Source organism: Uloborus diversus, chromosome 9, assembly GCF_026930045.1.
Source record: "Uloborus diversus isolate 005 chromosome 9, Udiv.v.3.1, whole genome shotgun sequence".
Taxonomy (NCBI): Eukaryota; Metazoa; Arthropoda; class Arachnida; order Araneae; family Uloboridae; genus Uloborus; species Uloborus diversus.
The window spans coordinates 43190841-43207097 of record NC_072739.1 but is presented as its reverse complement, the minus strand read 5'-3'; the positions used below and the strand labels follow the sequence as shown (position 1 = coordinate 43207097).

At 34.8% G+C, this 16257-nt stretch overlaps 1 protein-coding gene across 1 annotated transcript in view; it reads left to right on the top strand.

Annotated features, from left to right (window-relative positions):
- LOC129230185 (cytochrome P450 4V2-like) overlaps positions 1-16257 on the top strand; it is a 95229-nt gene that overhangs the window by 71606 nt on the left and 7366 nt on the right. Inside the window, exons 7-9 of the mRNA XM_054864587.1 lie at positions 4161-4290; positions 7971-8144; positions 11896-12069. Of these exons, the coding sequence (XP_054720562.1) occupies positions 4161-4290; positions 7971-8144; positions 11896-12069 (478 nt within the window). The remainder of the gene's footprint in view (positions 1-4160; positions 4291-7970; positions 8145-11895; positions 12070-16257) is intronic.

Genomic DNA, 16257 nt, shown 5'->3' with positions numbered 1-16257 from the left:
CTAACTTAGATTAAAGTTATATAAAACTACTGCACATCAATAGATAGCTAGAAAAGTGACTAAAGCATGTATACTTTTAAAATTCATTTCTCTCAAAACTGGAGGATAAAATCTAAAAAATTCCAAAATCTTCAAAATTTACTCTTCAGGTGCAGTATCATTTAACTCTGAATTTCTTGAAAACCACTAATAATTCTGAAATGTCTTATTCGTGCAAAATACTCGTGTGACTGGTCAACCAATAATATGACTAAAATTTTCCCTAAATATCCTTTTCATGGAAAAAAATCCTCATGGATCAAGTCTCCCTATGGGTCAAACCTCCCTAGTTTCCCCTACATTATATCACTATCGTTTCACGAAGAATCTGTTAGAGATAGAAGGGATAAGGCTCAAAGTACGAATTTTCAATCTTGAGTTGAATGTGCCAACTTTGTCTCTCAAGTGTTTCGTGAAATAATAATAAAATTATTATTTCTTCAATTATCATTAATTTGCTTCTGGTAAATTAGCCCTTATCACAATCCAGGACTGCAACCCGGTTTTAAAACATTATTTTTTATTTATTTATTCAGTCCTATTCATTTATTGAAGCAATTTATCAGAAATCATTTGCAGAAATTCCATCGTATCTTTCAGATTTTGGTTAACATCAAGTATAGTACAATATATATATATATATATATATATATATATATATATATATATATATATATATATATATATATATATATATATATATATATATATATATATATATATATATACAGGATGTCCCAAAAGGTCGTTTACAAACTTAACATGCTAGTCTGCCATATCATGATGAACAAGATTTACATAGTAACATACGTTCGCAAGCCCAATGCTGGCGCACTACGCACACCAAGTCAGGCACTAACGGATGCAGAACATGTCGCATATTTATTACACAAAGACGATTTTACACAACATTTTAGTTTTCAAGGAAGGCTTATAGCTGTTGTTGAAATTTGCTGCCTTTAACTGTCAGACACCGTCGCAACGAACGAAGTACCGACCGTCGTAATAACGATCCATTCTGACAAGATTTCTCTGATCGCTGCGTTGTCGTTGCAACGTGATTATGAGAGCTGGCAGGACTCAAATTTTAGCAACTGCTTTAAGCTTTCCTAAAAGACTAAAATGTTGTATAAAACCGTCTTTGTATAATAGATATGTGACATGTTGTGCATCCGTTAGTGTCTGACTTTGTGTGCATGGAGTGCGCCAGCATTGCGTTTGCGAACACATGTTCCTATGTAAATCTTGTTCATCATGATATGACAGACCAGCATGTTAAGTTTGTAAACGACCTTTTGGGACACCCTGTATATATATATATATATATATATATATATATATATATATATATATATATATATATATACTAGAGGACCCGACAGACGTTGTTGTTCTGTTCAAACTTTATAAATTGAAAAGTTAAAAAATTTCAATAAACCAGCAAGTGTTTGAACCGTTTGTTGAAAAAAATAAGCAAAAAGAAAATGTTTTAAACTGCTTGGTGTCAGAATGCGTATATTTATAAAAATACATAAAGTTGCTCACTTTTTTCCCAACTTTTAAGTGTCTGGCTGCGCAAGGCCAGCGTGCAAAGTGTCTGGCATTGTAAGGCGTAACTCCTAGTAGCACCCCTTACAAAATATAAAAAAAATCACGCTTTATACTATGATGTTTTTGGACACGATTTTTCCCAACTTTGAAGTGTCTGGCTGCGCAAGGCCAGCGTGCGAAGTGTCTGGCATTGTAAGGCGTAACTCCTAGTAGCACCCCTTACAAAATATAAAAAAATCACGCTTTATACTATGATGTTTTTGAACACGATTTTTCCCAACTTTGAAGTGTCTGGCTGCGCAAGGCCAGCGTGCGAAGTGTCTGGCATTGTAAGGCGTAACTCCTAGTAGCACCCCTTACAATATATAAAAAAATCGCGCTTTATACTATGATGTTTTTGTGCACCATTTTTTCCCTGCTTTGAAGTGTCTGGCTGCGCAAAGCCAGCGTGCTAAGTGTCTGGCTTTGTAAGGTTTAACTCGTAATAGTACCCCTAATAAAATATTAAAAAATCACGCGTTATACTATGATGTTTTTGTTCACCATTTTTTCGCGCCTTTGCTACCTCTTGCCCGCCAAAACCAGCGCGAGTCAGCTTAACTAATAGCGAACCCTTCATACCTGCTCCAGTGCGCTTACGCAGGAAAATTTTGGGCCTTTATACTATGACGTATGTCTGGCTATCATGGGCTCTTGGACTATAAGAAATGTGCGCAATTGTAATATTTCAGAAATTTAACCGTTCAAAAAACAAAATTATTTATTTATTTTTTTTCCAATTTTTGATTTATTTATTTTTAAAACTTTTATTTTTAACCAGATGAAGTTAAAATTTTAAACACATTCTGAATGAAAATATATGGTGTGTGAAACTCTTGGTTCGTTAAGTTTATGTGGTGTACGATGAAGGTTCTAGTCTCAAAGAAATCTCTTCACACTCCAACCAGCTCACAGTGTTTCGATTAATATAAGCTAGCTGGACAAAAGTCAAGTTCAGAATCCATCATTTCATCACACAAAATTAAAGTGTTCCTAAATTCACATGATTTAATTGTTTAGGATGGATATTATTTATACTGGTAAGTGCTTTTTTTTTCTTAATTTAATTACTCTATCTGATAATTAAACAATATTAAAAAAAAAAAAAGATAAAAGAAGGAGTTTTTGCTCGAGTTTAAAACCTTTTAAGTGATGGTAATGATTTTACGCGTTTGTACCCGGGCTAAATTTTCTGTATATAACAGCTTCACTTTTCCCATTATTAAGAAGGCGTATTACAGTCAGCAGACTCGATTACAACATTTTTTTTCCCTCAAGAGTACTTTCTTTCGAGTAGGGATTTCTTTGAAGAATGATTCAAGTACCCAAAGCTTTGGGTGAGGGTAAAAAAAAAAAAAAAAAAAAAAAAAAAAATTGTTGTACTCGAGTGTGCTGACTGTAATACGTCTTATTAATAATCGGAAAGCTGCAGCTACTATACAGAAAATTTAGCCCGGGTACAAATGGGTACAAGTCATTACCATCACTTGAAAGTTCTGAAACGGGCAAAATATCCTTCTTTCATCTTTTAAAATTCTTTTAACATTGTTTACTATCAGATAATTTAATTAAATTAGGGAAAAAAAGCACTTACTAGTACAAATAATATCCGTCTTGAACAATGAAACCATATGAAATTAGGAACACTTTAATTTTGTGTGATGAAATGATGCCTGGAACTCAACTGATCTATTCTATTACAAATAGATACGTACCTTTGAACCTTATTACTCACGTGACGGAAGGGAATTAGACATAAACAAGTTTCTAAGTAATATGTTTTGGTTTAATGTTTACATTACCCCCAGTCCAAAGTTTAGAATTTTGAACATGACTTTTGTCCACCTAGCTTGTACTAATCGAAACACTGTGCCCCTCCCCAAAAACAGGAAGAAGAAAGGAAACAAATGAAAAAGCTGTACTTTTACATGTAGAAAAGAAGACGATAATACTACCAGAGATACCATGGTTCCCTCAATAGTTCAGCTTTCCTGAATTTAGTTCGTCCCGCTATGGCGAAGGATCATGTGAATCGCTATCTGTCAGTCACAAAGAGAATAAAAGAAGCTAACGCTGGCCAATGATAAAAGTAAAAAAACAAGCGATCTTGATTCTTTAAAAAAAAATGTAATCATCAAAATAAAAGTAATTTTGATTGGTTTTATTCCCTCCCCCACCCCCAACTGACTTCTGCTTTTTTTCTATGAATGAAAAGATCAAAATTTCAGCATTTATCTTTGAAATTTATCGCTTCCTAGTTAGGATTTAAATTTAAAAATTCTCCATTTGTCAACTTCAATCACGTGTTTGCGACGATAACAACATATCGGCGCCAAGCAGCTGGCGAATGGTTTTTTTCTACTGCAAATAAAACCATCAATATGGGTAAACGTTCTGGCAACCTTTTTTTCTCTCTCTCTCTCTCTCTCTTGATCTCTCTTCCGGATGAACAGAATACAGGCATTCAATAACATAATACCATTAAAACTTTTCAATGATTGAATTTACTAACTACTATTTTAAAATTGCAGTATGGCTGATGTCATGGTCACTAGGTCATTTTTACCTTGGCTGTGGATAGACTTCATCTTTTACTACTTTTTCCCTTCTGGTTGGAAGTACAGGAAAGACTTAAGTATTGTTCACAGTTTCACAAGAAAGGTATTGCAATTTTATGTATTCAGTTATCTTTCTTTTTTTAAGTAATATTTATGAATCATTATATTGCCTTTATATTATTGGCTGCATCAGAGATGCATCAGTAATGCCTCTGAAAGCGTATTTAACGTAATCCGAAATTGCGACAGCAAAGTTCAGTTAGACATTTTAAATAAAAATAAGGATTACTTCGTAGAAAATGGGAAAAAAGGGATTGGAATTTTTTAAAAAATAATATTGTATTTGAGTGGTTTGCTATTTTTTAAAAATCAAGTATCGAACATTCTGAATGCCGAAAATCAAACATATTCCCATCTCTACTTTCCCTGCCGTTCCCATTTCATCTGTAGAAAGTTTTTTTTTCTATGGAATTGATTCGATATCACTCTTCGAAAATGAGTTTCACTCCTCTAAAATACACTATATGACCGAAAGTATTGGGACACTTTCAAAAAAATCCCATTTTTACGGATTTCTCGAGAAATAAAAGACCAATTGCTCTAATTTTTTTTCACATGAAAGGTATACTCTAGCTGTCATTTTCCAATAAAAATTCAGTCTACTATTCATTTAGGGGACCAGCAACAAATTGAGGAAACAAAATAAGGTTTTCAATCATTTTTCATTGTAAATAGCTGGGAATAAGCTATTAATCGCAGAAATAAGTTGAACAATTTTAAAAAATTGTTTTTATATTTTCGTAAAAGTATCTCTTATACCCACGGAGGTATAAGCATTTCTTTCAAAAATGAAAAATTTTTTTGAAGGTTTTCGGTTTCTATCACGCAGATTTTTCCGTCAAACGTTACTAAACTTCCAGAATATTTGATAGCATTTTAGAGAAACATAATAACAAAATTTGAAGTTAAAACATTGAAAATTTAAAGAAATATGAACATTTAAAGCAATTAACTTTTCACCGCGCATGCACGAAAGATAGCAATTTATAACTTTCATAGTTCAAAACTCAGATACATCCTACAACGCATAAAAAAACTCCACCTCAATATCTTTAAAATTGAAAAAGTTATCAGCGATCTAATGAGCCGAATTTCTATTATTCCCCAGGCGACGAATGGTAAGGGGTCGTTCGCAAACTGGCAATACTTTCCTGTTAACGTTGCGGAGTGATTCATAATAAGAACGAATTATTTAAGAACTATCCCTTACGATTCGTTGTCTAGCCAAGAATTATTGAAATTCGGCTCATTAGATCGTTGATAACTTTTTACATTGTCAAGATATCAAGGTGAAATTTTTTTATGAGTTGTAGGATATATCTGGGCTTCCTATTATGAAAGTTGTAAATTGCTATCTTTCGCGCATGTGCAGTGAAAAATTAATTTCTTTAAACTTTCATATTTCACTAAATTTTCAACATTGCAACTTCAAATTTGATTAATACGTTTGTCTAATATGCAGTCAAACATTCTGAAAGTTTAGTAATGTTTGACGGAAAACTCTGCGTGATATGAACCGAAACCCTTAAAAAAAATGCATTTTTGAAAGAAATGCTTATATTTCCGTGAGTATAGGAGATACTTTCACGAAAATATAACAGTAAATTCTAGATAGGCTTTTAACTTATTTCTGAAATTTATAGCTTATTCATAGCTATTTACAATGAAAATGATCAAAAACCCCCCTTTTTTTTGTTTCCTCAATTTGTTGCTCATCCCCTAAATTAATATTAGACTTATCTTTTGTTGGAAAATGGCAGCTGGAGTATACCTTTTACGTGAAAAAAATTACAGAGCAATTGGTCTTTTATTTCTTGAGAAATCCGTAAAAATGTAAATTTTTGGAAAGTGTCCCAATACTTTTGGTCATATACACTGGTGTGAAAAAATTAAGGACGAAGTCGAAAAATTAGCATATCAGCTGAACGAAGAGGCCGAGCGAACAGAAAGACCAATCAGGAGATTAAGTAAGGGGATGTACAGTAGCACATGCGCAGATATGCAGGCAGACGTAATGGGGGAGTGTCTGAGTAGTATAAAGCATGTTGTCGGTGCAAGATCAGTATTTCTGGCACAGAGATTGCACGCCGTATAGCAGTTAAAATCACACCGAGTTGCTGCCTCAGCGAGAAATGGCGAATAATCAATCTGTTAGACGAGATCTGGACGCTTTTACCCGAGGTCGAATCATTGGGAAGTTGGAGGAAGGCCGCAGTGTGACAAGTGCGGCTGCAGAGTTCGGAATTGCTCACAGCATCGTTTCACGACTTTGGAGACAATTTCAATTTACAGGAACAGCTATCCGGGGGTTCAGTAGTGGTCGTCCACGAGGAACCACACCCGCAGATGACCGGTATATTATCTTACAGGCCAGAAGAAACAGGCGGCAGACAGCGGGAGAAATCGCTAGACACACGGCACAGGCGACTGGACGACCGATATCGCTTTTTACCGTGGCCAGAAGATTGCACGGTGGTGGTCTGTTTGCACGACGCCCTATACGGTGTGTACCTCTAACTCTTGCCCATCGGAGAAGGCGTTCTCTGTGGTGCCGGGAACACCGAAATTGGAGAGACAATGAACTGGGACGAGTACTCTTTACAGATGAGAGCAGATTCAGTTTGAGTAGCGATTCTCATCGCATACTCATCTGGAGAGAGCGGGGAAGCCGCAATCATCCCTCGAACATCATTGAAAGGGACAGGTATGGAGGTCGCGGTGTTCTCGTTTGGGGAGGCATCATGCTTGGTAGTCGTACAGACCTTCACATCTTCGACGCAGGTCCAGTCAACGGGACCCGTTATTGTAACGAGATTCTTCTTCCATATGTGCGTCTTTTTAGAGGCGCTATGGGTCCGCAGTTCCTTTTCATGGACGACAAAGCACCATGTCATCGCACAGTAGCTGCCGAACAGCTCTTAGAGAGTGAGGATATTGAACGTATGGATTGGCCGGCACGATCTCCGGATCTCAATACCATCGAGCATGTATGGGATTTTCTAGGCAGACGCTTGGCAGCTCGTACCTTACCACCAGTAACGATTCGGGAGCTTCGATTGGCGGTGCAAGAAGAATGGGCAGCAATGCCTCAACAACTCATTGACACCCTCATTCTCAGCATGGGCACGCCGTGAAACTTGCCTAGCCGTCGGGGGAAATCATATCCCCTACTAAAGACCGGATGTTTCTTGCTGGACACCCTTCATAGGGATGTTTCGGCCTTCAGTCGCATTGCGCTCCATGCTACTTTTTCAATAAAGTTTCTTTTTGTCCCTCTGATTTCTCTTTCAGTAAGTGTTGCTTACATTACACATGTCCTTTACGTATTGGGGATCTTACGGTATTAAATGTGTTGATTTGGAAAGCTTTTGTACAAAGTTATATTGAAAAAACCGTCTCGTCCTTAATTTTGCACACCAGTGTAGTGTATGTCAAGGAGTGTTTCTCGCCTTAAAGTGGGGGAAAAAACAGGAATGTTTCTGATTGGCCTATCGTGGGTATGTGTGTATAATGGTAAAGAGGGTTTTTTTCCTCCCTTATTTAAAAAATGTAGTTCTGAAATTCCATCATTAATTCGATTTTACCCACCCCTTCTGTTTTTAACTTGCCAAATGATCAATGAAGAAATGTTTCTTTAAGATGTTCAACTGAACTGTCTAAACAATCTTCATCTTGTTTTAATTTTGGTGAGCAGCTGCATTTAGTTCTCGTTATTGCTTTTAGGTTATAAAGGAGAAAAAGAAATCCATGTTGAAAGAGCCAGTGACTCCGAAAATCGATGAGAATGGCACGAAAATAAGGAAACCTTTCTTACAACTCCTTTTAGAACACCATCTAAGGGATAGTTCCTTTACTGAAGAAGACATCCGGGAAGAAGTGGATACTTTTATGTTTGAAGTAAATGGAAATCATTGCCATACGCTATGCAACTACACTGTAAAAAAAAATTCGGAAACGTTTCTGAGTATATCGTGCAGCTGCGGTTCATGAAATTTTCGAAAACGTTTCTGAGTATTTCGGAATTCTCTTTCTGAAATGTCCGGAAACGTGTCTGAGTATTTCGGAATCCTCTTTCCGTAATTTTCAGAAACGTTTCTGAGTATTTCGGAATCCTCTTTCCGTAATTTCCAGAAATGTTTCTGAGTATTCTGTGCAGCTGTGGTTCATGAAAGTTTCGAAAACGTTTCCGAGTATTTCGGAATTCTCCAAACAATTTTCAAAAACGTTTCCGAGAATTTCGGAATCCTTTTTCCGTGATTTTTTCTAAAATATAATTCTTTATTATAGTATTGCATACCATATCAGTTTCAATTCTTTCATATCTAAGAGCAATAATACAAGCAATTTTAGAATCATTCGTGGATTTTTTTTTTTTTTTTTTGGAATTTCTAATGACAAATAGCATGGTTAACAGCATAACATATGCACAGTTATAAATTTTTGAAAAATTATGAAATAATCTACTAGTTTCATTCCTAATCACAAAATCGTCGGGGAATTGGAGTGGGGGTACCTTCTGAAAAGTGGGGATTGTTTGTTAAACAATCTTAAACTTCAGTTTTTCTCTCAATATTTTCAAGACAAAACTATCAACATATTGTATTTTTAATGCAGAATTTAAAAACATATCTTGTATCAAACTTGATAGTTTTTATCTTTCTATAAAATTTGACAGGACTTACCTTCCCTTCGCGTTCCGGAATTCGTTCACCTCAAGTCAATTTCTCTGACGAACAAAGTGTACCGAAAAGTACCAACAGAGAAATTGATGAATTTAAATATGACACCAAGTCCCTCTGCTGGAACCATTCGGGTTGATTCTTCTGTTCTTGCCCTTTTCCAGCTCATCACAAATATAAATACTTACTCAAAATAGGTTACTGATTTTATTTTTATAGTGTGCGCAAAATGCATTATATATTTTATTTATTAAAACATTGAACTCTATTACATGATTTTTCCATTTCATATATACGAGAATACCCCCCCCCCCCACCATAAGGGTGATGGTGCACCCATAAAATGCTATGAAGCGCCCCCCCCCCCCTTGAAAAAGCAACATCATATACATTATAAATCGAAGTATCATATACATTATAAATCAAAGTATCATATAAATTATAAGTCAAATACTTTAATATGGTGTAAAAATACAAAATTATTTTATTAAGTCTTTTTTTTTGCTTTTGGTAAAATTGAGGCTCGTAAAACGAAAAAAATGAAGACACTTTTAAATACATATATGTATTTATTTGTTAAATAAATTAATACACATTTAACTAATTTAAAGCGTTTCGCTAATGCAAATATTTAAAGAGATATCGTCATTTAGATAATACTGAAGCACTATGTTCCTAATTACAAGAGATAGTTTTTTTTTTTTACTTCATACAATCTAGCTACACTGTTTACAAGAGAATGAAAACATGCAACCTTAAAGACGAACTATCAAACCTGACAATTTGCATATTATAACATTTAATTCATAATGCTTGATACATAAATGTTCAGCCAAATATTAACTGAGATTTCCACATAAAAACAAAGTACACAATAACACTTATTTAATTTTTTTTATAATCTTCAATTCATAAATTTTATAGAATAAAACTAGACACACTTGCACTTTAAATATGTGTTCTATGTAATGTAAAATATTTTCAAATTGCAATAGTTCACAACGAAAAAATTATACTGAAGAAAATAGTTTTTTTTAACGAGATTTATATGAACTAAATCTCTTTAAAGTAATAGAGTTGCAAAGCGACTTACCTATTCGTCGGTGGTGGTCTTTTGCAGGCTTTGGTCACCAAAAAGGTGATTTTTATGACAGAATAAAATTCTGCCAACAAAAATTACCCATTTGGTAGAAAGAAGAAAAGTATCCAAGAAAAATTACCTACACAAGTTATGCGACGCAATGAAGTTACATGGCGTCCTCTCGGCAATTATTTGGTTTTTAATTTCAGTTTGTATTCCTTCCGCGAGCATGCGTCGAGAATTTGCACTTCGTACTTAAAAATAAGTGACATAGCTTCAAATTCAATCTCATGACGATACATAAGCAAGAAAATATAAGACTTTAACATTATCTTCAGTGAATTCATGCGAGGAACAAAACTTCTACTAATCCCCTTGATGAGTGTTACTTCGCATACATGAGTCAGCAGTTGTTTTCATTGCGTGCTTTCGAAAGTTTCAGTTTAGATTTGCTGCTGAACTATAAAATTGCCGTGTCACCTGCGCATGCGTCGACTCTTACTTTCTTGCTAAACGGGAAACGTTTTTGATTATAGCAGAAAACTGCGGAGGGCGTACGAATCTGTGTATTACGGAAAACTTTTTTGTATATTCAGAGAGTTTTCCGAGATTTTTTACAGTGTATAAAGCACCAGTACTTTCTTTTTCTGTCAGATAGTACGCAAACTGTTTAGCACGGGACACGAGGGAGGGATGAAGGGAGAGAGAAAGAAAAGGAATGGAAATTAGTTTTCCTTGGTAATGCCATTGAACCCACCTACTAAATGAATCTTTTTAGGACCTAAAAAAGGGGTAAGAAAGCAATTTTTAGTGGTTTTTTGATTTAGTAATTTTTTGTGAAGAAAGTTGGAGTAAATTTTTGAAAAATTGTCTCGAGGTTCAGAAAAAAATCAAATTACACGTTAATTTTTCATTTTAAGTTTCACTCACAAAATAATATTTAAAATAATAGATAGGCATATTTGTAATTCAAAATCAAAAAGAGAAATCGCAATATTTGGGGCAGTGAGAAGCAGAGGACATTTTCAAGTTTTGAAAAAATGCGATTGAAGATAACGTCCTATTACGAGATTTCATGAAAACTAGAACTAATCTCAACTTTTTATGGTGATTTTCGTTTCTAGCAAGCCGAAAAACTTTGGAAATAGCTTATTTTTTGAGCCGGATGCATTTTTAGGTTTGGGTCGTGTAATTACTTCCTTTTACAAAAAAGGAAGTACTGTATTCGCAAAAAAAAATTCACTCAAAAATCGACCTTAATTTCCATTTTACTCATCCCCGAAGGAATATTGAGTTTTTTTCCGACTCGACCACACGTGGATAAATGCCTAAGAAAGTATAGACACGCGAAATATCCATAATGACGATTCCCGAGTTAATTACAAAGAATTTTCTCGTCACGTCTGTATGTACGTATGTATGTATATGCGTATGTATGTCGCATAACTCAAGAACGATAAGCCCTAGAAAGTTGAAATTTGGCACGTAGACTCCTAGTAGGGTCTAGTTGTGCACCTCCCCTTTTGGTTGCATTCGGGTGTTCCTAAGGGGGTCTTTTGCCCCTTTTGGGGGGAAATCATTGTTAATATTGATGTAAACTCAAGTGGTGTTATAATTTGGCAGACACTTGGCGATATATCGCCAGTCTTTTGGTCGCCAAGGTTTGTCGCTAACTTGGTGACAAATTTGGTGATTTTTTTTTATAATCTGTTTCAATTTGGCCACTGTTGGTGATATTTAGAGAGTAAACTATTGAATCACATTAAAATTGCCAGTAATGGGGAAATGACATTAAATTGGAGTAAAAGGAAGTCATGTGATGCACACATCAGCTCGTTTGTTTCTCGACATAAAGCACTTTAACATCTTACCATAACATTCTTTCCAGGGTCATGATACAACAGCGATGGCCATTAGCTGGGCTCTGTTTTGTTTAGGGCAAAATCCAGAAATTCAGGAAAAACTCTATGAAGAAATAAGAGATGTGTTCCAGGACGATTACCATCGCAAAATTTCGAGCACTGACGTCAAGAACATGAAATATCTGGATTGCGTTCTAAAGGTATTTCTTATATACCCTCAACCGGGTAGATTTTTTAATTGTAATTTATGTTAGTGATTGATTTTATACCTTGTGTTAGTAGTTTAATCTCTATTGCTTAGAATTACCAGTTGCACTGCGTTTGAAGAACAGTCTCCAGTTTCCGGTAGATTTTTTGGTCTTTTTTTTTTTTTTTGTACAAAAATTGCCATCCGCTTATCGCCTGAAAATTCATTGCACGATTATTTTTGATCGGATAATTTCTTACAAGGATTTGCAGGACCATCCCCATTTATGTAATAGCTGATTCACTGACAGAGTAACGCTCTTGACGTCACCAACAATGCAACGCGCGCCATCTCATGATAATTTGATAATATTTTTTGGTAATGTTTCACGTGCAGGGAAATGCTTTATTTTGACAAAGCTGAACTGGATCCAGTAACTTAACTGTTTTACCGGTAGGATTGTCATTTTAGGGGAATGAAGAAATGAAAAAGTGGTCAACAATAAACGCTATCTACTGGAGTTTAGGTTTAATTCACGGGAGTTAGAGTTAAAGTTTCAACTATCAAAATATCACCTAACAGCAGTGGTTGGAAGTAGCGCGCTACAAGTAGCGACGCTACTGTAGTAGCTACATTTTTTAGTAGTTTGTAGTATAGTGCACTACTTTTCAAAAAATAAAGTAGTGCAGCGAGTACTTCGATACAAAAAAAAAGTAGTGTGTTGCGATTTCTGGAAATTACTTTTAAATAAAGTTTCAAAAGAAAAAAAAGAAGAAGGAGAAGAAAGAAACGAGGTTTCAAACGAATCTGACTGGTGCAAGTCTTACGCGAGTAAAACTTGTACCATTAAGATTCGGGAGACTCTAAAAAATACGAGCTGACGTCAGATTGACACCATACGTTCTATCTGTTTGACGCCATTAGCTTGTTTAGCATTGAAATTTTCACATTTCCCCAATATTCGCATTGAATGGCTTAGAAAGAAAAGAATAAGCTATAACTGTCAATGTAGTATCGCGTTTCTTGGGCGCCCATATAGGTTGCAAGTGGGGACTCAAGCCCTCCCCCCCCCCCCCTTTAGAAATTAGAACTTCCTTGCTTTTAGTGCTTTTTGCTTCGCCAAAATGTAAAAAAAAATCTTCTCCAGCCATTATTAAATAAGTTACTAAAATGTCAAATTTTAATAATTCTAATCTACTGAAATCAGTTTCCATGTGAACATCTCCTGCTTAACCATGGGGAAAATATCTGACCAATTTCCCCTAAATCTTTGCATAATGGCGCCCATGCCACATTTCTGTTTTCTGCAGCTGAGAATGTGCCGTTGGATGAACATTTTAGATGTCAATGAGATTATTGTGCCAATATCCACCTAGTATGGAAGCTACTGTAAATGTTATGGAAGAGGATGGTATTGAACTGTCTTGGCCGGCTAACAACAAATATTACAGTGTTATAGAAATGTATGAACACGGAAATTTTTCCGTTTCTTGCAAATATGCTCGTTGAGCAGAAAGCTCTCCGTATCCATGTCAGATGTCATCTGCATATACGGTCGAATGTCAACTTACGCGAGGGATGCGTTCCAAGACTCCTAGCGTAGGTTGAAATTTCGCGTTGTGGGAAAGGGGGAAAATATACGATTTTTTATGAGCATACCAATAATTTTGAGACATTTGAAAACATCGCTCAATTTTTACCCATTTCTTAACCTCCTATTACCAAATTTAAACATAGAAAACTGAAACTTTACTGTATTTTTAAAAGATCTGTCTTATTGAATAAAAATACTCTTCGATTGCACAAAAATCAGTGGGAGATAATGGCAAAAAATGAAACAGTACGATACGCATAGTATCTTACTACTATTATATATGCGAAAGTTTGTCTGTATGGATGTATGGATGTTTGGATGTATGGATGTATGGATGTTTGTTACTCTTTCACGCAAAAACTACTGAACGGATTTTGATGAAACTTTACAATAATATAGCTTATGCATCAGAATAACACATAGGGTAGTTTTCGTCCCGTTATGGGGGGCAAAACCCCCCTTAGGGAAGCAATAAAATACAATTTTCGTATAAATTCTCTAATATAGGGATGAAAAAATACTTGCACATATTTACATTATATGTCCATCGAAAGCTCTGATTTTTCTGCTGAAGATGGCACTTATTCGAAATTTCTAAGTAGAATAAAAACGAGTTATGAGCTTTTTAGTTCCATGTTCGAAGGCTTTCCTAAACTCAATACAGTATTTATCGACAACTCCCCTGTCGATAGCGACTATTGTTGTATTGTTGACTATCTTTGCTTTTCGTGACTATTCAAGGCTTTTCTCAAGTCAAATCTTGAAGTAAGATTTTTGCACAAGATTGGCAAATAATACATGATTTGGCTAATCATTTTCCAAGAGCCCACAATGATTGAAATTTCCCAAAATAACTAAAGCAAGTATAAGGGGATTACGAGCAACGTCAATAGCAATACGGAGAAGGTTTTAGACTCCATGTTAAAAAAAAAAGTATCAACAGATTAATCTTTTTAAACATGAGAAGAATAATTTCATGTTTTGGAAATTTGTATATGCTTAAATATAGTGCTTTCGTTTCTAAATCAATACTATTTTGTTCTTTGTACTTATTGCTATTTTACTTTTATGGGTAAGGAAGAAACTCTACTTTTAATCATGTCAAAAAGATGTGTTTTAAATTCTTTCACTTAAACCAGAAAAAAAAAGCAAGTAACGACTTTTTCTCATAATTATTACTGACCCAGGCAACGCCGGGTATTTTTGCTAGTGTAGCAATAAAAAAATGAAACATTACAATAATACTCTACAGTACATATTGTAATTATATTCGTCACACATTTTAGTTGTTCAAGCATATCGAAAATCTTTACATTTCTTCAGTTGTCAGAGATTTCTATTTTTCCTTCCATTTTCAAACTTTAGATAAACAGCCGCTTATGTGAAAATATGTTTCATCAACTTCATATTTAGAATGAAAAAAATGCGCAGTGGCGATTTGTTGATTAACAAAGCGATGTTTCAGTTGAGGAAGTTCCACTTTCAGTGTATCTAAAGGGAAAGTTCATTCACGAAACTAATATTTAGTAGCCTGTAAAGAAGGTGATAGTTAAGCCCCGTGATTCCCACTCGAAAATTTTCGTGTTAAGGAGTGAGGAATTCGCGTTAGCTCCAAAATTCATTACTCGAGAAAAGCTCGTAAAATATGCATTTCGTGTAAATAGAATCGCGCTGTCGCGCGAGTCCATTGTAGTTCAAAATTTCACATTGAAGTAAAGGAAGCACTTAGTTATGTTTCACATTTTAGATGTCTTCATATATATACTAGCGAATGATCGAGTAACGCTCCTGACGTCATCAACAACGAAACGCACGCCACGCCATGATAATTTGAAAATTATTTTTTGTAATGTTTGACATGCAGGGAAATGTTGTATTTTGACAAAGGTAAGACTAATTTAAGGAGAATAAAGAAACAAAAAAGTAGTCAACAAAATTAACGCTATCTACTGGAGTTTAGGGTTAATCCACTGGAGTTACGGTTACAATATCAACTATCAAAATATCACCAAACAGGCAATGGCTTTGTTCAAATGCAGAAGAAACTTTTCTACTGGTTGGATGTTGGATATATTAACATGATAAAAGTCAATTATTAAATAATGTACGTTTTTGAGGTTATTCGGTGAAATTGAAAAAATGCTTTTATTTCATTTTATGAGTGGCGTAAGAAAGGAGATGGTGTTTTGGTCTGGACCTCTAGCTAGAAGTTCAAAATCAGTTCATTAGTTCCAGCAAAAAAAAAAAAAGTTCCAATAAAATTAACTGATATAATGAAAATTAAAGTTTTTCTCTTTTGTTTAAAAGATGTTTTTCATCATCTAAATCATTTTACGTACATGTACGTCTATATAAAATTTAAAACAAATTATGACTGCATCTATTTACATTTTCAAGTAGCCGAGTTGCACTTCTTGAATGAAATATTGACTGTCAGGAAACTATTAAAAAATTTTAAGGTTGAATTCCTTCCACTTTTAAATCCTTTCTTGCATCGAATATGCGTAAAAATCGTTACAAATATTTGAATGACAAATTGGCTCAGCAAGCGAAGGAAAGAATAAATAATTCTTGGTAATATACCATGTTCAAATGATTCAGTTCACT